The 22,285-nt window shown below is 48.1% G+C and overlaps 1 protein-coding gene across 1 annotated transcript in view; it reads right to left on the minus strand.

Annotated features, from left to right (window-relative positions):
• BOK (BCL2 family apoptosis regulator BOK) overlaps positions 1-22,285 on the minus strand; it is a 39,587-nt gene that overhangs the window by 16,895 nt on the left and 407 nt on the right. The window contains exons 2-3 of the mRNA XM_073360433.1: positions 20,889-21,273; positions 11,197-11,325 (exon numbers count right to left, since the gene is read on the minus strand). Coding sequence (XP_073216534.1) covers positions 11,197-11,325; positions 20,889-21,111 — 352 coding nt within the window. The 5' untranslated portion in view covers positions 21,112-21,273. The remainder of the gene's footprint in view (positions 1-11,196; positions 11,326-20,888; positions 21,274-22,285) is intronic.

Consider the following 22,285-nt stretch of genomic DNA (forward strand, 5'->3'; position numbering starts at 1 on the left):
GCTTTCATTTACACCCACGTACATCTGCAGTAAATCCAGTGGCTGCAAGGGGTTTACCTGGGAGTAACTGAGATGAGAATTTAGGCCACCCCTAGAGGAAGATGCCTGTGGTTATGGTTAGTTTTATTTTAAACTATATCTTGTCAAGTCTTTCCCTCGATTTTAATAAGCTTCAGATCAGTGCCCATAAAAAGGGGATGACTTGACAGATCTAGAGCCAAATTTCTTATTTGTCCACAGACTAAATACGGAACAAAGCAGTGGCTGTACCAGCTTCCCTCCCTATGAACCTGCTGTGAAGGTGCGGTGAGGGGCTGGTATCTGTGGAAAGACAGTTTAGTCTCCAAATCTGTTCACTACTTGGGCGCTCTGCTACAATTGCAAGCAAGGTGGCCAGTCAGTACCAGCTGCAATGGGGTCTGTGATGTGGACTCTTATCCACGAGGACACGGACAGAGCCCAAACCCATTTCCATAGGCTGCAGAAGGATAACAACCCGTTGACTGGTCCAGAGGTTAGACCAGTGACTAATTTGAAAGTCTCTGCAGTCACACTAGCAGCCCCTTACTGGGAATAGCTGTACATGTTGTCTGAATCTTTAAGCCTCCTTTTCCCTGTTATTGAAAAGCTATCCATCACTGATGGATTTGCTGGGAGGAGAATTCCCCTGTTCCGGAAAAGCAGAGCTATTACTTAAAGGCGCACTCCAAAGCCATGCTGAATTCATCGTACGGCATGTCTGCACAACATAGCGTGCCCAGGCTACTGACATGTTACAGCCCAGCCCCCACCATCAACACACACACAGATGTATGTTCCACCAGCCAGGCCATGGGGACCTTGGGCCCTGCACACAGCCCTCCCAGAACACTGGACATCTGTACCAACAGGTGCCACAGAACAGCCACTCCCACCGTGGCCTGTGTCCTTGTTCCCTCGTCGTCCATCTGCAGTCTGAGGCTGACACTACAGACTTGTCATTGTGCCATCTCCTTGCCTTGCACCCCAGCCTTCTACCTGGCTCCTCTATTTGGCAGGATGCAGTGTTGGACTGCCAGATAAACAGGAAGGCTGGGGGCCTAGTCTCAGGTGAGAAAGAACTAAACCATCTAACTTTATACACGGGTCCTGGGGACCCAGTGCCTTCCCAGCTGAGGGACATTCATCACAGAAACCTACCTTTATAAATAGGTTTTCCCTGCCCTGAGGAATTCTCTGCTTCTTAGTTTGCTGAAGATATCCCAGACTGCAGCATGTTCTCACATCAAATACTAGTTTCAGATTATTTGTTTTGAATACCAACCTTTCATATCTGTGGTGTCAGAGGGATGTGTTCTGGGACAGCACCAGAAAAGCAGGAAGAGGCTGAGAATTTTTGCAGGCAGGGGGGAAAGAGTTGTTACAAAGGCACGTGAAAGTGTATTTGTGCTGAGTGCCTCCCCCATGCCTCCAACAGACAACCTGCAATGTAGGTTCAGCCCCTCACTCAGTTTGCCCCTGTCATGGTGAAGGCACAGCCAGGCCACATGGCACCTGTTCAGCCATCACTATATGCAATAGCAATGCTGGTGGTACAAATAGCTACAATACTTGCGCTGTGTACACCTTACTGATTCCAGTTAAGAATTCCTGCCGAAAGTGGGATGGGGACTGACAGGGTTTGGCACCTTACCCCAACTGGCAAACCCTAAGCCATTCCAAGGATTAAGGACTAGATTGTGCCCACAGCAGCAAGGTGGGATATGGAGAAGTTCACTGCCCCAGCATGAGCTCCCAGGCAGCCCCATGCTGCAGAAGGGCACAATTACTCCAGGATTTCTAGTGTGGCAGAGGTCACAGAAGTACCTATTCCTGACTTTCACAGGATCCACTATCCAGTTCCCCTGCCATGGAACCACCTTTGCTGGCAGTTTGGAGGCACTGAGGGCAATACACTACCAGCTCCTCCCTTCTCACTATGCTACAGCCACTGTGACCTCATCAGGACCTGTCACACGTTTCTGAGTACAAGAGCTGGGTTTGCATCTGAGCACTGGTCAGGAGCAGAGAAGGTTCCAGTTCTGTCTCTGCTGCCTGCACACCCACACTGAGCCAGACACACTCTGGCCCCACGTCCTACAGAATGTTTGCAGCACCCATCCATGTTGAGGGGGGGTAACCATGCTGCTCATCTACAAGTCATGGAGCAGGTCCTCAAAGAATCAATCCTGAAGCACTTGCATGAGAGGAAAGTGATCAGGAACAGCCAGCATGGATTCACCAAGGGAAGGTCATGCCTGACTAATCTAATTGCCTTTTATGATGAGATTACTGGTTCTGTGGATGAAGGGAAAGCAGTGGATGTATTGTATCTTGACTTTAGCAAAGCTTTTGACACGGTCTCCCACAGTATTCTTGTCAGCAAGTTAAGGAAGTATGGGCTGGATGAATGCACTATAAGGTGGGTAGAAAGCCGGCTAGATTGTCGGGCTCAACGGGTAGTGATCAATGGCTCCATGTCTAGTTGGCAGCCGGTATCAAGTGGAGTGCCCCAAGGGTCGGTCCTGGGGCCGGTTTTGTTCAATATCTTCATAAATGGTGTGGATTGCACTCTCAGCAAATTTGCGGATGATACTAAACTGGGAGGAGTGGTAGATACGCTGGAGGGGAGGGATAGGATACAGAAGGACCTAGACAAATTGGAGGATTGGGCCAAAAGAAATCTGATGAGGTTCAATAAGGATAAGTGCAGGGTTCTGCACTTAGGATGGAAGAATCCAATGCACCGCTACAGACTAGGGACCGAATGGCTAGGCAGCAGTTCTGCGGAAAAGGACCGAGGGGTGACAGTGGACGAGAAGCTGGATATGAGTCAGCAGTGTGCCCTTGTTGCCAAGAAGGCCAATGGCATTTTGGGATGTATAAGTAGGGGCATTGCCAGCAGATCGAGGGACGTGATCGTTCCCCTCTATTCGACATTGGTGAGGCCTCATCTGGAGTACTGTGTCCAGTTTTGGGCCCCACACTACAAGAAGGATGTGGATAAATTGGAGAGAGTCCAGCGAAGGGCAACAAAAATGATTAGGGGTCTAGAACACATGACTTATGAGGAGAGGCTGAGGGAGCTGGGATTGTTTAGCTTGCAGAAGAGAAGAATGAGGGGGGATTTGATAGCTGCTTTCAACTACCTGAAAGGGGGTTCCAAAGAGGATGGCTCTAGACTGTTCTCAATGGTAGCAGATGACAGAACGAGGAGTAATGGTCTCAAGTTGCAGTGGGGGAGGTTTAGATTGGATATTAGGAAAAACTTTTTCACTAAGAGGGTGGTGAAACACTGGAATGCGTTACCTAGGGAGGTGGTAGAATCTCCTTCCTTAGAGGTTTTTAAGGTCAGGCTTGACAAAGCCCTGGCTGGGATGATTTAACTGGGAATTGGTCCTGCTTCGAGCAGGGGGTTGGACTAGATGACCTTCAGGGGTCCCTTCCAACCCTGATATTCTATGATTCTATGATTCTAAGTGCAATCAAACAGATCGTCAGTGACCTCCAACTGCGGGAAACACAGGCAAGTTCAATTGTATCTTCAGCATGCCTTGGAGCTGAAGTCACAAGTGAATGGAAAACCTGTCCAGAAAGGAGAGCACTAGACCAAGGTGAGACTTGCACACATCTGCCCTTGGGAGTGGAACTAGAACTCCAAAAGGACACAGAAGACGTGAAAAGCTGCCTGGAATTAGTTTGTTTTGTTTTTTTAAGTAGCAGACTTGCAGCCAGTTGTGGAGCTGTAGGTATGTAATTACTGGCTAGCCAAGGGAAAATGAACTAATGAGAAAGGGTTGCTTTTGAGAGTTCTCCCGCTGCATACCATCTTCCCTGCTGCTGGAGAGAACTCGGGAGGCCATGTGACAACGGGGATCTGGTCAGTGTCGGAGCTCACTTCGCAGTGTTTCCTTTGCCTATTTAAATAAACCTCCTCACTTTAGTATCAAAGCAGGACTCCCAATTCAGATCTAAAAGCAATGTTTATCATAAGCCACATTTCAACAGCTGGGGGAATATGTACGGACACACCACAGTCCTCTCTGGTATTGCAGATAGAGGGAGATCAGTAAATAAATACACAAGGGAGTCTGATTGGAGGCTCAGTTTCATATGGCCTAAAACAAAAGACAGCAGAGAGAGAACCACTTCTTACTGCATTCCCACTAGAAGGGGTGAGCATTTACCCAACTGGCAGTTTGGGGGGCAACCTGAAGTCATACAGACTCTACAGGACAAGGGAATGGGACACATAGGCCCAAAGATTCCTAACCAAAACCCCACTGGAAACAAAGTGTCACAGAACAAGAATGACTCCCCTTTAGAGAGTAAAAGTTCTGTGTTCTAGGGGCCAGCAGCCCTACCTACCACACCAGTAGCGACCATCAAGTATTTCAGTTAGGGGGAAAAAACCAGGTTTTTTAAATTTTTCCTTTCAGTTTCCCACGGAAAAAACCTTCCTTTTGGGATGTGTTTTGCTGGAAAATGTTGAAGGTAAACTAAAGATAACCCAGGTCCTGATGCAAAGCTCCCTGAAATCAAAGGAAAGTCTCCTACTGACTCCAAAAGGGCTTTGGGTCAAGCCCCAGATTCAGAGCTGAAGATATTGCAGAGCTGGATTAGGGCCACTGTAGCACCAGAGTGTGTTTGTGGGGGAGCACTAGCCCTGAGCCATAGTTTATACTGCTGTATCTGCATCTGTGGATATGGGTTACTTTAGCTAATTACCTACCCAAGGTGAGGGCTCACACCTACTTTAATCTGTGAGAATTCAGCCCCCAAAATAACTACAGTCAAGAGGTTATCAAAAGAAGGGGGCCCCCCTGGTGCACAACAGAGACTACACAGTGCTCTTTCTGTACTAATTACTTTTATTAACCAACCAGTGTCAATACACACCCTGCAATCTGGTAAAGAAAAGAAACAATACACAACGTCTAGCATTTGCATTACTCACACCAGTCCTGGCGGAGGAACCCAAAGTGTCAGTCATCATCCTCACCATGCGCCCCACCACTAAGATCAGCATGCTGGTTTCCCCCCAAGGCACGCAGGCCAGGACATAGCTTAAATCATGTGTTACGCTGACACCCACCAGGGTTCAGACATATTTATGAAGGTTTTAACCCTTTTTCCTTATTTGAGTTCCACACCCTGCTGCTTTTGGGATGTCCAATTCTTCATGGTTAGTTTCTCTTATACTAATTAACATGTATATTACCTTATCACCATAGTAACAGGAGGTTACCTTAAGGAAGTCTCTCACATTTTACCCCGACTGCCAGTGGTCATCTTGTGGTATCTACTGATCTCCTGTAGACATTATTGTCCAAACTCAGCAGTTCTTTCCAAAACCTCAGCACATCACAAATACAGAAACAAGCTCAGTAAGTTCTCTGTATAAGTCTGAAAGTTTGTCTCTCTCACCAATAGAAGTTGATCCAAGAAAAAAGGGTATTATCTCACCTGTCTTGTCTCTCTAATATTGATGATAGGCATTTTATTTATATTATACAAGCTTTGTTTTAGGGGCTGGGGCGGGGGGGGGGGTTCGGTGCTGCACTAGGGGTTGAGGAAGAAATTGTAAGAATGGAGAAGGGAGGAGAAGGGGTAAAGAAAGAAAATCTGCCCAGCAGGAAGGTACAGAGAGTGGGCACCTGAGCATGTCTGTAGTCCCAGACCTGGACTGTTTTCTTAATAAACTGAACGCTAAGTAGCAGAGTTTGTATCTCAGTCTGTTTCCAGCACTGAGCCGTCAGTGATTGGCTCTGACAACTCAGACAGTATTTGAGATCTGTCTTCTTTTGAGAATCAAGGCCTCTTTCCTCTGCATTCCAAAAAATGGAATGTCTGGCGGCCACAGGCTTAATGCTTAATTTTGCTGGATTCAGCAAGTCTTGCAACTGTAGCTTGGATCCAGGAATGTTAGAACTAGCAGAATCTGCTCCTTCCCCCCAGCCAGAAATCTGTGTGAGTAGCAGAGGAGCACATAACTCACTCAACAAATATGGCTTCTTTTTCTGCTCATAGGCTGTCATCTTTGCGGCACTTGAGGCAAGGGTGGGGTAGAACCCTGGAGCACCTTCCTGAGCTGCCAGTGGCACTGGAAGCAGCCAGGGTAAAGGCGAGCCCAACGGTGGGCAGCTCCCCTGTCTAGCTGGCGCTTAATCGTGGGGGGTGCCTGGTAGCGCGGTGTGGCTACACAAGTGCACAGCTTGGGGAAACCCTGGTGATGTGCCTTGTGGCTGCTCCCCAGGTGACTGGGCCTAGGTTTCATAGTTGGAGATTCCAGTATTGCCAGCCCCTGTTAAAAAATCATGATTAATTTCCCCCCACCCCCAAAAATCATGGAATTGTCTTAAAAAAGTCATGATAAAAACCTTCAATTTGGGGGCTTTTTTATTTGTCTTCAGGGTTTTGAGCCTTTGGGGCACAGCTGGGGCACATTTTCAAGCTTCTAGAAACTAATTTAAAAAGCTATCCAAGGTTCTCACCTAGTCACTGACTCCAGGAGCTGGGACCCAATATCACGAGATTCACAATAAGTCACAAGCGTTGGCAACGCTGGGACCCACAGCAATGACTCTCTCCTCTGTCACAGTCACACATATAGTTGTGTGCATGAAGTCCTAGCTACCAAAGGTGCAGTCAAGTTCTCTTCTGGCTTGTTTAATTTCCTGTGGGTCAGAGCTCTGGAACAGGAAAACTGAGACCCCCATTCCCCTGCTGTAGTAACTAGTGCCAAGCTAATAAAATAACCACTTCCCCTGCAAACACTTGAACGTGCATGCTCAACATAGTTTTCTGTGAGCCTCAGTGCAAGCAAACCTCAGCTGCCAAATGAGCACAAAGAGGCATGAGCACAGCCTGGGTGAATTTATTCTGCAGTCCACACCAATACTCAAACATTTTGTCATAGTTGCCCAGCTCCATAGTTGCCCAGCTCCACTAGTTTCCAAGCCAGCCGTGCTCCACCTCACTGTGCACAGGAAGTCTCTTCATTCCAAGCACACTGTGTAGTCTTAGGTTTCTGAGGCTAGCACTGCAATCCACCTCATCCATTTTTTTAAATCCCTGAGCAAAGGAGTAAATCTCTTGGTGAACAGTACAAGAGCTCTGCAGGTTATTCTGGATTCACCCTGATGGAATCTCTGGGAAAGAGATTCCCCTTTCTTATTTATTGCTGGTATTGTTTCGTGGGAGAAATCAGTCTGCACTGTATCAAGGTGTGCTTCAGATACAAAGTGCAGGTTCTCACACAGTGACTGTGGCCCCACTGGGATCTCCACTCAGCTGTGCATGTTTGGGGGTGAAGATTTCTGGAGTAGTGGAGGAAGCTTATTTGAGGGCATATTAGAAACCTGGGATCTTTACTTTTCCCCTTCCAAGGTTCCCCACAGCAGCACCAGCTCAAAGCCACTACTCAAGCATGAAGAAAGGAGCCTGGGGAGCAGAACCATCCACTCCAGCTCACACCTAGGTGCCCCCCATGCAAGTGTTTCACACAGTTCTGCTGATGGTTAATTGCATGCCAGCCCTGCTTTGTTTCAGTCTCCCCTGTTTTCATACACTGCTAGTATTTCCACCAGCCTCTTAGTTATTGCTAGGCTGCTCACAAAATGTGCAGGGCATTGCAGACCTCTCATGGTTATGCCAGGACTGTCTGGAAAGAGAGTAGACAGAAGGCTTTGTCAAGTCCATCTCCACACCAGCCAGGTATCACCAAAGCAGAACTGGGGTGGAGGAGGGGTGTTTTCAGTGGGGACAAAGGCTGCCTTGAAGGAGCACAGCACAGATTGTGCATACATTTCCGTCAACACCACATGGGCCGAGTCATTAACTAACTTGTATCTGACAAATCAAAAGTCTCCAGACACCGACTCATTCAGGAACAAGTCTAATGAAATGACAGAGCACCATGGAGTGTCTTAGGCTCCCATGTGGTGGAACAGTTCTGGCTGCTCCAAAAAGCAGAGGAAGCTAGATGGAAGCAGACTCCCTTGCAAGGAGGAAGTGCCGGCTATAGCTGGAAAAAGAGAAGCCAGGAGAAGGGGAGACACATGCAGTGGGTCAGTTCTGGGTCCTAACATGAGGAGCAAGGGCTGGAATGAGGGAGACTCCCTTGTAATGAGGCTTCTCCAGATGCCAGCAGTGGGGAGAGAAACCTGGAATCAGAGTAACTCCCTGGGGTGATGAGGCAATACGGGCTCCTCCCGGAAGGAGAGTGAGAGGCCCTAAGAACATAAGAACATAAGAATGGCCATACTGGGTCAGACCAAAGGTCCATCCAGCCCAGTATCCCGTCTACCGAAAATGGCCAATGCCAGGTGCCCCAGAGGGAGTGAACTTAACAGGTAATGATCAAGTGATCTCTCTCCTGCCATCCATCTCCACCCTCTGACAATCAGAGGCTAGGGACACCATTTCTTACCCATCCTGGCTAATAGCCATTAATGGACTTAACCGCCATGAATTTATCCAGTTCTCTTAAAGACCCTGTTATAGTCCTAGCCTTCAGCCTTCACAATCTCCTCAGGCAAGGAGTTCCAGAGGTTGACTGTGCACTGAGTGAAGAACTTCCTTTTATTTGTTTTAAACCTGCTGCCTATTAATTTCATTTGGTGGCCCCTAGTTCTTATATTATGGAAACAACTAAATAACTTTTCCTTATTCACTTTCTCCACACCACTCATGATTTTATATACCTCTATCATATCCCCCCTTAGTCTCCTCTTTTCCAAGCTGAAAAATCCTTTCCTCTTTAATCTCTCCTCATATGGGATCCATTCCAAACCCCTAATCATTTTAGTTGCCCTTTTTTGAACCTTTTCTAATGCCAGTATATCTTTTTTGAGATGCGGGGACCACATCTGCACGCAGTATTCAAGATGTGGGCGTACCATGGATTTATATAAGGGCAATAAAATAGTCTCCGTCTTATTCTCTATCCTGTTTTTAATGATTCCTAACATCCCGTTTGCTTTTTTGACTGCTGCTGCACACTGCGTGGACGTCTTCAGGGAACTATCCACAATGACTCCAAAATCTTTTTCCTGATTAGTTGTCACTAAATTAGCCCCATCATATTGTATGTATAGTTGGGGTTATTTTTTGCAATGTGCATTACTTTACATTTATCCACATTAAATTTCATTTGCCATTTTGTTGCCCAGTCACTTAGTTTTGTGAGATCTTTTTGAAGTTCTTCACAGTCTGCTTTGGTCTTAACTATCTTGAGCAGTTTAGTATATCTGCAAACTTTGCCACCTCATTGTTTACCCCTTTCTCCAGATCATTTATGAATAAGTTGAATAGGATTGGTCCTAGGACTGACCCTTGGGGATCACCACTAGTTACCATTCTGAAAATTTACCATTTATTCCTACCTTTTGTTCCCTGTCTTTTAACCAGTTCTCAATCCATGAAAGGATCTTCCCTCTTATCCCATGACAACTTAATTTACGTAAGAGCCTTTGGTGAGGGACCTTGTCAAAGGCTTTCTGGAAATCTAAGTACACTATGTCCACTGGATCCCCCTTGTCCTCATGTTTGTTGACCCCCTCAAAGAACTGTAATAGATTAGTAAGACATGATCTCCCTTTACAGAAGCCATGTTGACTTTTGCGCAACAATTTATGTCTATGTGTCTGACAATTTTATTCTTTACTATTGTTTCAACTAATTTGCCTGGTACTGATGTTAGACTTACCGGTCTGTAATTGCCAGAATCACCTTTAGAGCCCATCTTAAATATTGGCATTACATTAGCTATCTTCCTGTCATTGGGTACAGTAGCTGATTTAAAGGACAGATTACAAACCATAGTTAATAGTCCTGCAATTTCACATTTGAGTTCTTTCAGAACTCTTGGGTGAATGTCATCTGGTCCCGGTGACTTGTTACTGTTAAGTTTCTCAATTAATTCCAAAACCTCCTCTAGTGACACTTCAATCTGTGACAATTCCTCAGATTTGTCACCTACAAAAGATGGCTCATGTTTGGGAATCTCCCTAACATCCTCAGCCGTGAAGACTGAAGCAAATAATTCATTTAGTTTCTCTGAGATGATTTTATCATCTTTAAGTGCTCCTTTTGTATCTCGATCGTCCAGGGGCCCCACTGGTTGTTTAGCAGGCTTCCTGCTTCTGATGTACTTAAAAACATTTTGTTATTACCTTTTGAGTTTTTGGCTAGCTGTTCTTCAAACTCCTTTTTGGCTTTTCTTATTACATTTTTACATTTAATTTGGCAGTGTTTATGCTCCTTTCTATTTACCTCACTAGGATATGACTTCCACTTTTTAAAAGATGCCTTTTTATCTCTCACTGCTTCTTTTACATGGTTGTTAAGCCACAGTGGCTCTTTTTTAGTTCTTTTACTGTGTTTTTTAATTTGGAGTATACATTTAAGTTGAGCCTCTATTATGGTGTCTTTGAAAAGTGTCCATGAAGCTTGCAGGGATTTCACTCTAGTCACTGTACCTTTTAATTTCTGTTTAACTAACCTCCTCATTTTTGCATAGTTCCCTGTTCTGAAATTAAATGCCACAGTGTTGGGCTGTTGAGGTGCTCTTCCCACCACAGGAATGTTAAATGTTATTATATTATGGTCACTATTTCCAAGCGGTCCTGTTATAGTTACGTCTTGGACCAGATCCTGCGCTCCACTCAGGACTAAATCAAGAGTTGCCTCTCCCCTTGTGGGTTCCTGTACCAGCTGCTCCAAGAAGCAGTCATTTAAAGTATCGAGAAATTTTGTCTCTGCATTTCGTCCTGAGGTGACATGTACCCAGTCAATATGGGGATAAGTGAAATCCGCCACTATTATTGAGTTCTTTATTTTGATAGCCTCTCTAATCTCCCTTAGTATTTCATCGTCACTATCACTGTCCTGGTCAGGTGGTTGATAATAGATCCCTGCTACTATATTCCTGGAATGAGAAAGCCCTTCCAGAATGAGAGAGTCCTCCCAGATAATGGGGCATTTCCCAGCCAGTGGTATGATAGGTAGAGACAGTCCAGAGGAGTTCTTTTCTAAATGAGTAGTGCAGTGTGTGCTACAAAAGAGCCCAGCTCCAGGCAGATTTGCAACACAGCCCCCACCCTCTGGTCTAGCCCTGCACTCAAAGCCAGCACCATCCCTGCTCCTCCCCCTGCCAGCCCAGACAGACATCTGTACCTGCCGTGAAGATCTGGGCAGCTACTGCCAAGAAGGCATCAGTCACCACGGTCTCAGAATGCAGTGAGATGTTCAGCTGGCGGGCGATATTCCGGTAAACATTTGGTCGGATGTATTCCAGCTCATCCCCTGGAAACAAGGACTTGGAGTCAGCACATGCCAGTGCAGCCACACTGCATTCCGCTCATCCCCTTGAGGGAGACGACATCAACCCGGCCACCATGCCTCCGGAGAGGATATTCCTCCCCTTCAGCCCCCATTCTGCAGATGGGAACACCGAGTCAGGGCGCAGGGGTGAAAGAGGAAATCCATCCCCGCACTGGTACTGAGGTCAGGCCAGGGACCAGGGGGCGGCTGGTTGCATGCACACACATTTCTGGGGCCGCTTGGCCATTAGCACTGGTAGTACCTGTGAGCATATTGCCCCAGCCAGCCCCACTTCCTCCTGACCTCCACAAGCCTCTGCTGCCTCCTGCGCAGCAAAAGCTCCTGTAGGGGAGCACAACCAGAGGTGCCAGTGCTGCATGTGGCAGAGAGCTCCCCCCGCCCTATGCTGCTGGCATTCATGGGGGAAAGGCTCACCTCTGCTTCCCAGCTCCTTTGCAGAATTGCAGCCCAAGGGGTGTTCTCAAGGCCACAGAGGGAGCCAGTGTTGGGGTGGGATTTGAACTCAGGAACTCTATCCTAATCCTCTACTAAGCCACTGGAGCCCACCCTCCTTTTCTCTTGCCCTGGCAGATCTCACCACAGTGACTGTGGTTTCGTCTCATGGCAGGAGAAGGATCAACAGAAGCAAAAATATCTTGTTTTTTTATACTTGAGGTGCAAGTGCCTCCCTTTATTTTAGCTCTCCTGGGGCACACCCTGTTCTACACAACAAGAAAAGCCTTGGGAGGAAAGGGCCTTACTAGCCCTGGAAGCTGATGAAAACTGAGGCCTGGGGCTGTGAAACATTCAACGGGCAGAGCAAAGAGTGTCAGTTCAGCTATTTTACACTAACATGGGCAGAGAGGAAGATCTGGAGACCTGGGTGTTCTTCAGAGGGCTACATGGTTTGCCATCTGCCTGGCTGACTCTTAAACTTCAGAACACTCAGGCCTCCAGGTAGTTCTCCAGGATGGGAGCCTGAGGCATGTATCGGCATGAAGACCACCAAGAGAAAAGGAAGTCCTGTCTCCACCACAAATGTCAATGAACTATGTTGCAGGACCCTCGCAGAACATAAATGGTCCCCAAGCTGGTTTCTGTTATGTCTACACTGCAAGTGAAGGTCTCACTATAGCACAGGGGGTTATATCTGTGCTACCTTTAATCTAGCTAGCCTGGGTAACAACAGCAGTGCAGATGTGGTGGCACAGGCTTCAGCATGGGCTTAACAACCAGTGTACAAGTCCACTGGGGACCATATGTACTCTGGTTGCTAGCCCATGCTGCCATGTCTTCACTGCTACTGGTACCTATGCTAGGGCTCACTCAGGTGTGCCCACCCATGCTACAGTCGCATCTTCACTCGCAGCGTGGACATACCTTGGTAGTCTAGGTGGGAGTTACTCAACTTCCAGCATTGTGCAAAAAACTTTTGGGGTGGGTTGTGTGCACATGGCATGGGACAAACACTTAAAACATGTTCAGGTCCCATTTACACCACAAGGCAGAACCATGTCTCAGCTGTTTGTGACCAGATCCTCCTGTACATCTGGTTCTGTAGCATAGATGGGATCGAAAAGGCAGGATTTCCCCTGACCAAATTAAAGACTCTGGAAGCGTCATTATTAGCTACTAAACCTTACCCCATTTATACAACCTCTGACATCAGTTTTTAAATATTTAAGCAGGCAACCCCACAGCTTCACAGTATTCCATAAAGTGTTTCAACTCTTCTGAGGGTTCAATTGTTCCATGCAATCTGATTAACAAAGGAAACCCAGCAATGCATGGCTGAGGCTGATAAGAGGGAATGTTACATACGATATGGGAGAACTGTTCCTCCATCTCAGGGTTACACAGCCTTACCTCCGAACATGAGGAACAGAGGGATAGCCTCACCCTGAGCTAGCTGAAATATCTGTATGGTGGAGGAGGGGAATAGGATAAGCACTTGGCAGAGCACTATTATTCTTCATTATTGGTTTTATTACAGGAGGGCCCGTGGTGCTAGGTGCTGTACATGCACATAGCAAGAATCCCCGTCCTGAGGAGCTAAATAAATAGACCAGGAAAACAAAGGTACAGAGCGGGGAAGCAATTCCCCCAAGGTCACACAGCAAGTCAGGGGCAGAGCTGGGGACATTACCCTGGTCTTCTTACTCCCAAGCCAGCTCCTACCCACAAGGTCATGCTGCTTCTGAGAGCACATTACACTGGCGGCAGCCTTCTCTCTCCATGCTCAGCTGGGATCATGTGTAATGAATGTTGTGATCTCAGCAATCAGCTTGTCATCATTTCTCCCCCCTCCCCCCACAGCTGTGAAAGAGCACGAAGAGGAGAAATGGCAGCTTCGTCACATAGACCTGGACGGGCCCCTTCTGTGGCCTTGGCTCTATTAAGTGTGGGACCAGTTCAACGAAAGCTATTTTAAACTAGTGCCAGACAGTGTGGACACTCATCATCTGATTTAAATGTGATTTATATCACTTACTGAAGTAAGCAAAACCGATATAAACCAGGTTTAAATCAGATGATAAGTTTCCACACTGTTTTAACCAAATCACCACTTACGCTAGTTTAGTTGAACAGGTGCAACTTTGAATGACCTTGGCATGCCTAAGCTTTGTCTATATTTAGTCTCCGCTGCCATTCTTATTAAATAAATATAGATCCTGCCCCTGTACTAGACTGCCTAGGACCAGTGCCCAGGATAATGGAACTAGACCAAGAATGCCACGAAGTTCCCCTAAGTCATTGAACTGCTACCAGATGGATTGTGGCTTTCAACCTCTCCTGCTTTGCGCCTGTTCTCTGAGATTCTCAAAGTGCTTTATGGCATGGCCTAGAAAAGCCTTACTACAGTCCTACAGGGTAGGTATTATAGCCTTTTCACAGCTGGGTAAACCGAGGCAGGGAGGATAAGTGACTGACAGAGTCACAGAGGAAGCCATTGGCAAAGCTGGGTAAAGGACACAGAAGTCCCATCTCACTTTCCTCTGCTCTAACTTTTGAGTGGGGATTGATTTGAATTGGCAACCAAGAGATGAAAGATTTCGTATCCCCCATTACCAACTGCTGGGCTATCCTATCCCCCTTCAGCACAGATTTGTCAACGTTAGTAAGCAGGAGAAGTTGTTCCCCATGAAGTAAGGTTTCCTTAAAATGGCTATTTTCAAAGAAACACTGCCAAGGTCTAACATTTCACCCTGCTTGTCACGTCTCCTCTACTCCTAGGCAAAGGTGGCAACTGCTCCTTAGCTAGTTAAGTGTAACAAGAACTCAGTGAAAACACATTGTCTCCAGTCATAGCATTAGACACTGAAAGCTGCATATCTTGGTGCCTGAGATTTCTATTTAGTGGGGATTGTCTTGAACGCCCTCTCCCCTACCTGCCTCCAGGATGAGAGTACTTTCATGTCATAGGATACCCTGAGGAAACCTGACTTAGATTTGTCTCAGCCGCATGAACATCAAATCAGGAATAATTATTCGCTTCACTGGGCTTATTCCCAACACACATGGGCCTAACAGAGATTAGAATCTAGCCTTTATCCTTTTAAGATAAAAAAGTTTCCTGAATACAAGAGCGTATTTCACCCGAACTGCAAAGTCCATGCTAGCATTAGGCCAGGTTTACACAGCTAAATTTGTCAGCATAGCTACGTCAGTTGGGGTGTGAAAAAAAACCCCCTAGCTGACATATCTATGCCAACAAACCCCCCCGTGTAGATGCAGCTGTGCCGAGAGAAGAGCGCTTCTTTCAGCTTAAAGAAAAGGAGTACTTGTGGCACCTTAGAGACTAACCAATTTATTTGAGCATGAGCTTTCGTGAGCTACAGCTCACTTCATCGGATGCTGTAGCTCACGAAAGCTCATGCTCAAATAAATGTGTTAGTCTCTGAGGTGCCACAAGTCCTCCTTGTCTTTTTGCGAAGACAGACTAACACGGCTGCTACTCTGAAGTCTTTCAGCTTAGCTGATGTTGGGGGAGGTGGTGTTACCATGTTGCCAGAGCTCCTTCTGTTGGCATAGGCATGTACTGGCTTAGCTATGCCAACATAGGCTCTGTAGTGTAGAATTGGCCTTAGAGAGTGAGCGTACACCACTAATGTCACATGCCAGCAGGATGCAGTGGTGTCCAAACATTTCCCAGGTGCATGGAGCCCATGGGAGGTGTCAAGCCAACTTCAGCAACCCTTTCCCTGGCAGTGCAGCCAACAGCTGCCTCAAGGACACACAACCCCATTGTGGAGCAGAGGCGAGACTATGGATGTGTTATCTGCCCACCCTGTACTTAACAATGTTCACAGTGGGGGGGGGGGAACGGGGGTGGAAATATCTGCCTCCGCCTGCCCTCACCCACAATACAGATCCCAGGACCCACAAAGCACCCTCTGTAGGGCCCAGAGAAGGACTGTGTGCTGTGGAGAGGCTGACCACAATCTGCCACAAGGTAAGGTCAGATCCACACATGGAAGGACCCTCTGTCTGTGGATCTAGGAATCTGATTGGGCTCTGAGTTACAAAACTGGTGCTGGGAATTGAGGACCTAAAGTTCCTCTTCTCTTGCTGAAGATCTACATCCCCCTCTCATTCCAGGCTGGAGGCAATTCCCAACAAGTAAGGGCTTGTCTATGTGGGGAAACTGACCAGAATAGCTTATCCAGAATAGCTTCCGGTATGGACACTCTTATTCTGGAATAAAAATTACTTTATTCTGGAACAATTGGGAAGCACACTCATTCCAAAATTCTGTATTCTGGAATAGACTGTCCACTTGAGCAGCTGTTCTGGTCATTTGCCCCTGGGTCTGAAGTAAACATCAGCAGATCGAGGGACATGATCGTTCTCCTCTATTCGACACTGGTGAGGCCTCATCTGGAGTACTGTGTCCAGTTTTGGGCCCCACACTACAAGAAGGATGTGGAAAAATTGGAAAGAGTCCAGCGGACGGCAACAAAAATGATTAGGGGACTGGAACACGTGACTTATGAGGAGAGGCTGAGGGAACTGGGGATGTTTAGTCTACGGAAGAGAAGAATGAGGGGGGATTTGATAGTTGTTTTCAATTACCTGAAAGGGGGTTCCAAAGAGAATGGCTCTAGACTGTTCTCAGTGGTAGCAGATGACAGAACAAGGAGTAATGGTCTCAAGTTGCAGTGGGGGAGATTTAGGTTGGATATTAGGAAAAACTTTTTCACTAGGAGGGTGGTGAAACACTGGAATGCGTTACCTAGGGAGGTGGTGGAATCTCCTTCCTTAGAAGTTTTTAAGGTCAGGTTTGACAAATCCCTGGCTGGGATGATTTAATTGGGGATCGGTCCTGCTTTGAGCAGTGGGTTGGACTAGATGACCTCCTGAGGTCCCTTCCAACCCGGATATTCTATGATTCTATGATCATCCAGCAGGCTTGAGAAGAAAACTGTGAGAAAGCAGATGGGCACATCTACACAGCACTGAATACTGATGGAAGCCACAACAGATTGCAGAGGGGGAACCAGTAGGACAGAGAGAACTCTAAGGGATAATTTTTTCATTTTATGGCCTGTGCTGGTCCCAAAAAATCTTCCCTTTGCCAAGGAAGAACAGACACACCAACTAATGGTTGGCCAGCAGAACACAGGGGATTTACAGTGCATGGGGAGCTCAGAGTACTGCGCTGATTCTAGTTAAGCTCAGGAAGGCCAGTTTCTCAGCTGGTGTCAACTGAGGCGCGGCCAGGTGGCTCTGCATGCTGCCCTGTCCACAGGTGCCACCCCCGTAGCTCCCATTGGCCGCAGTTCCCGGCCAATGGGAGCTGTGGAGCTGGCACTTGGGGTGGGGACAGTGTGCAACTGATGCAATGCCACTGACATCAATGGCACCATGGTAGTTTACAGCAACTGGGGACCTTGCCCCCAAGGGCGGCCGAGGATTCACTGACAGTACTCCAGCGTGAGCACTGCTGGTCTTCCCTTCATCAACTAATGCCTGCGAGTCTGCTCGCACCAGGAGCCAGGCGGACATGCAGCTGGTGGTGGCAAGGCTGATACAATGATTGTGGTAGTTCCAGACATAGATGGACGGCTGGTTTGTAGGAGTTTTTTATAATAAAGCTGCACACTTATTTTTACTGTTTGTAACCAGTTAGTCCTATTAGCAGCCACAGTGTCTCACTGCTCTGTGCCACTGTTCCTCAGCTGTGAGCTCTGTAAGAGCATCAGTACAGAATTCCCTTTATCCACTGTATGTCCATGCCCACTCGCTGGCTCACCATGCTCACTTGCCAGCTTACCTTACCATCCATATGCATAAGCAAAAGAACTAGGAATGCTTTGTTCCTTCACATACACAGAGTGCTCACAGCAACTGTCACTGGGCAAGAACTGGTTTAGCTGGCTGTACCAGTTGATGCAGCAGTTTGGGGCTCAGGTTCCCGGCACATGCCTGGGAAACAGCAGTGGTTTAACACCTTTTGCTGCAGTTGACTATTTACGACAGGAAAAGGGAAGGAAGAGCAAAAGGCCATGTGGGCAGCAATGTTTCTGAACAAGTGATCAGGAAATGACCATATAGCTTAATATGAAGGATGATTTTCCCCTTGTATCCCCTATATGTGGTTCCATTCCAAGCAGGTTTGCTTAGAGAAGCCAAGTTCTTAGGACTATCAGCCAAATCCTTCCATCTGAATATAAGCACAGTGACAGAGTCAGGACAGTCGTCAAGGAGACGCCTTCAAATTCACTCTGCCATCTGCTCGCCCTCCAAAACACTTCTGCCACCCACATTTGACCCCACCTGAGCAGATGGGGGAGAAAGAGAGAAGACCAAAAAGGTGAAAGGGAATGGAAGGAAAAGGAAAGAAAAGACACAGATGGCAAAAGAGAGGAAAAACCAAAACAGGAGAGAAGAATATGTCTGAGGGAGAGAGAAACTTAGAGGGAAAAAATAAATGAAACAATAGAAAAGGATGAAAAATTCATCTGAGGGGAAAACCGCAGCCTCTAAAACAAAGACCAAAGAAAAGAGTCACCAGGATACAGAAAGGGGAAGGAGAAGTCAGAAGGGACAAGAGGGAGAGAAGCTGGGAGAGATACTGGACTAGATCCTCAGCACATGTAAATCAGCAAAGCACACTGCAAGCAGACAGATAGTGAAGTCAATGGAAGTAGACCAGCAGAGGGTCAGGTCCACAGGATTTATTTTACAGGAAGTTTGCTTCAGGCAGCATTTTGAATCCCTAGTTTAATGGTAGTGTTCTGGCCAAAAGTGAGCTGAAGATCATTTGGACAGGGAGGGCTACTAGACACTAAAGTACTCTCCAAACCATGGTGACAGGAGGAGACTAGGAGAGAACTGACTGACTTTAAGACAACAAAGGCTAAATATTAATAGGATGGGCAAAAAGTCATGCAGCATGGCCAGCTGTCGGTACCCCCAGCATGCCTGTACATCTAGTACAAGCTGATATAGGGCAGGATGCCACTGGTTGGCCCAATGAACCATGCTCCCCTTCTTATCACTCCTCTCTGCAAGAGAACATTCTGGCAATTAGGCCATGTCTACATTTACCAGAGACCCACGCTGCTGTGATCGATGCAGCAGGGGTTGATTTAGTGGGTCTGGTGAAGACCCACTAACTCGATGGCAGAGCGCTCTCTGTTGACTCCGTTATTCCACCGGAATGAAAAGAGTAAAGGAAGTAGGGTTGCCAAATTTCTACTCGCACAAAACTGAACACCTTTGCCCCACCCCTGTCCTGCCCCTCCTCTGAGGCCCCGCCCCCACTCACTTCATTCCCCCTCCCTTTGTTGCTCGCTCTCCCCACCCTCGTTTTCACGGGGCTGGAGCAGGGGGTTGGGATGCAGGAGGGTGTGAGGGCTCCAGCTGGGGGTGCAGGCTCTGGGGTGGAGCTGGGGATAAGAGGTTTGGAGTGCAGGACGGTGTTCTGGGCTGGGATCGAGAGGTTCGGAGGGCAGGAGGGGGATCAGGGCTGGGACGGGGGGTTGGGGTGTGGAAGGGGGTGTGAGGGCTGCGGCTGGTGATGCAGACTCTGGGGTGGGACTGGGAATGAAGGGTTTGGGCTGCGGGAGGGGGCTCTGGGCTGGGGCAGGGGGCTGGGGTGTGGGAGGGGGCTCCATCTCCAGCTGGGGATATGGGCTATGGGGTGGGGCTGGGTATGATGGGTTTGGGGTTCAGGAGGATGCTCTGGGCTGGGATTGACGGGTTAGGAGAGTGGAGGGGATCAGGGCTGGCACAGGGAGTTGGGGCATGGAAGGGGGTTGGGGTAGAGGCTCAGACAGCTCCCGGAAGCAGCGGCATGTCTCCTCTCTGGCTCTTAGGCAGAGGCGCAGTCAGGTGGCTCTGCATGCTGCCCTGTCTACAGGCACCACCCCCGTAGCTCCCATTGGCCACAGTTCCTGGCCAATGGGAGCTGTGGAGCTGGCACTTGGGGTGGGGACAGTGTGCAAAGCCCCCTGGCTGCCGACCAGACTTTTAACAGCCCAGTCAGTGGTGCTGACCGGAGCAGCCATGGTCCCTTTTCGACTGGTCATTCCACTTGAAAACTGGACACCTGGAAACCCTAAAGGGAAGTTGACAGGATAGTGTCTCCCGTCGACGCAGCGCGGTGTAGATAGGGTTGCCAGCTACATTCCCTGTAAGCTGTGCGGTCACATGGCCACACAGCAGCCTATTAAGTTCTGCGCAGGCACTCAGGGAACCCACCCTACCAGGACCTGCTGCAGCTGGGGGAGGGGTGCCCCTCCCCTGGCCCCAACCTAGCCCTGCCCCCAACCTCCGCGGGGAGAGAGAGCTGGGGGAAGTCCTTACTCCCCGCCGAAGCCATGGGGCAGCCTGCACCCCAAACACCTCATCCCTGGCCCCACCTGAGAGCCTCCACCCACAACCAGAGCCCTCACACCCCTGCACCCCAACCCTCTGCCCCAGCCCTGATCCTCCTCCCACACTCTGAACCCCTCGGCCCCACTGTCATCACATTAATTATGTTATGTGCACCAATATGGAGGTGATGTGTCACCTCCATATTGGTGTACATAACAAAATTCATTCCTCACATATGTGGGAAAAGTAGAGGGAACACTGGTTGCCAGGCATCCGGTTTTTGACCAGTACCACTGACCGGGCCATTAAAAGTCTGGATGGCGGGCGCAGCGGGGCTAAGGCAGGCTCCCTGCCTGCCCTGGCTCTGCACAGCTCCCCGGAAGCAGCCGGCATGTCCCTGTGGACTCTAGCCACAGGGGTGAACAGGGAAGTTCCATGCACTGTCCCCACCCCCCGTGCCAGCTCCACAGCTCCCACTGGCTGGGAACCATGACCAATGGAAGCTGCGGGGGTGGCCACACCTGGCCACACCTCCAGCCAAGGGGCAGAACATGGCAGCCGCTTCCAGGAGCAGCACAGAGCCAGGGCAGGCAGGGAGTCCCAACTGGAGTCCCAGGGAGTCCCAAGGAGTCCCTGCCTTTCACCCGTTCCTGGTCTAGTCAGAAGTGCCCTGAAGGGACCCACACAGGTCCCCTGATCGCAGCCACAGCATGGATGCTTACCTAGTCGCAGAAGCACGCTGGACACCTCAGCCAGTCTGCCACCGGGCATGGGTGCACTGTGCTCTGGTTTGCTCCAGCCAATGCCAGCCCGAAGCAGCCGGGAATGTATGTAGTCTCTGCAGAGCACCTTGGCCTGGGATACCAGCTCCTTGTCAGTGGGAGACCGATCAAAAACCTCCATCACCTCCGCAGCAAAGACTGAGGAACGGCGTAGCACCTCCATCCCTGACAGCTGAATTCACCGACTCAAGGTGTGCCTATCTGAAGTCTGCCCTGAAGCCTTTGACAGGAATCTGTAGCTATCGTTTAAGGGAAATAATACACTGGGCTCGTGATTCGTCACAGTTTCCAGCAAGGTTCTTGAATTAACCTTCATTAGCTTTACCTGGTGGATAAGAGCATATGGAAATCCATCAGCTCACCCGGAAAGAAAAAGGAACATAGGGCCAAATCCCCCAGCAATCTAAATCATAGTGCCATGGAAGTCATTGCTGCTACACTGATCTACACCAGCTGAAGATCAGGTCCATTGAATCTTACAGCGAATAGGCCAAATCTTGCAGTTCTTAGGTGCCCACCGAGAGCAGTGTGGGAGTTTTGCATGGGTATGAACGGCAAGATTTGCACTAATAAGATATTTTCTCTTTTTCTCCTTTAAGATTCAGCAGTTCTGAAATTAAATTTCAAAGAGACTAAATAGTTAGAATCTGGAAACAATTTTCAGAATATGTAGACAAGACCAGCTTGCTTCAATTAAATAATCTAGGAAATCAAACCAGAGTCCTACATTCCAGCTACAGTACCTCAAGCAGAAGCAGAGACACAAGAATTCCAGCACATCAGAATGTGGATGTTGAAGGAAGGACGTCACCTATACACATAAATACTGTGCTATAATAGTGTTTCAATTTTCAAATCTCCCACCATAAGGATCTCCCTTATCCTCAGAGACAAAAGGTTCGTGTTTACTGCAATCCTAAATTAGTTTTTGTTCCTGTGACTTCTTTAAACGATACACTCTACTGGCTTTTTCTCCCAACCCTTTCAACTGCAATTGTCTCAGCAAAGTGGAAAAGCAGAAGTGCCAATACCTACAGTAATGACAGGTTTCAGAGTAGCAGCCGTGTTAGTCTGTATCTGCAAAAAGAAAAGGAGGACTTGTGGCACCTTAGAGACTAACACATTTATTTGAGCATAAGCTTTTGTGAGCTACAGCTTCATCAGATGAAGTGAGCTGTAGCTCACGAAAGCTTATGCTCAAATAAATTTGTTAGTCTCTAAGGTGCCACAAGTCCTCCTTTTCTTTTTACCTACAGTAAGAGACTTAAAATTCATTTAGAAGAACCTGAATGAAAGCTTTGGGTCTGACTTCAATGGAGCTGCAGGTGAGCAACACC

This window comes from Lepidochelys kempii, chromosome 9, assembly GCF_965140265.1.
Source record: "Lepidochelys kempii isolate rLepKem1 chromosome 9, rLepKem1.hap2, whole genome shotgun sequence".
NCBI lineage: Eukaryota > Metazoa > Chordata > Testudines > Cheloniidae > Lepidochelys > Lepidochelys kempii.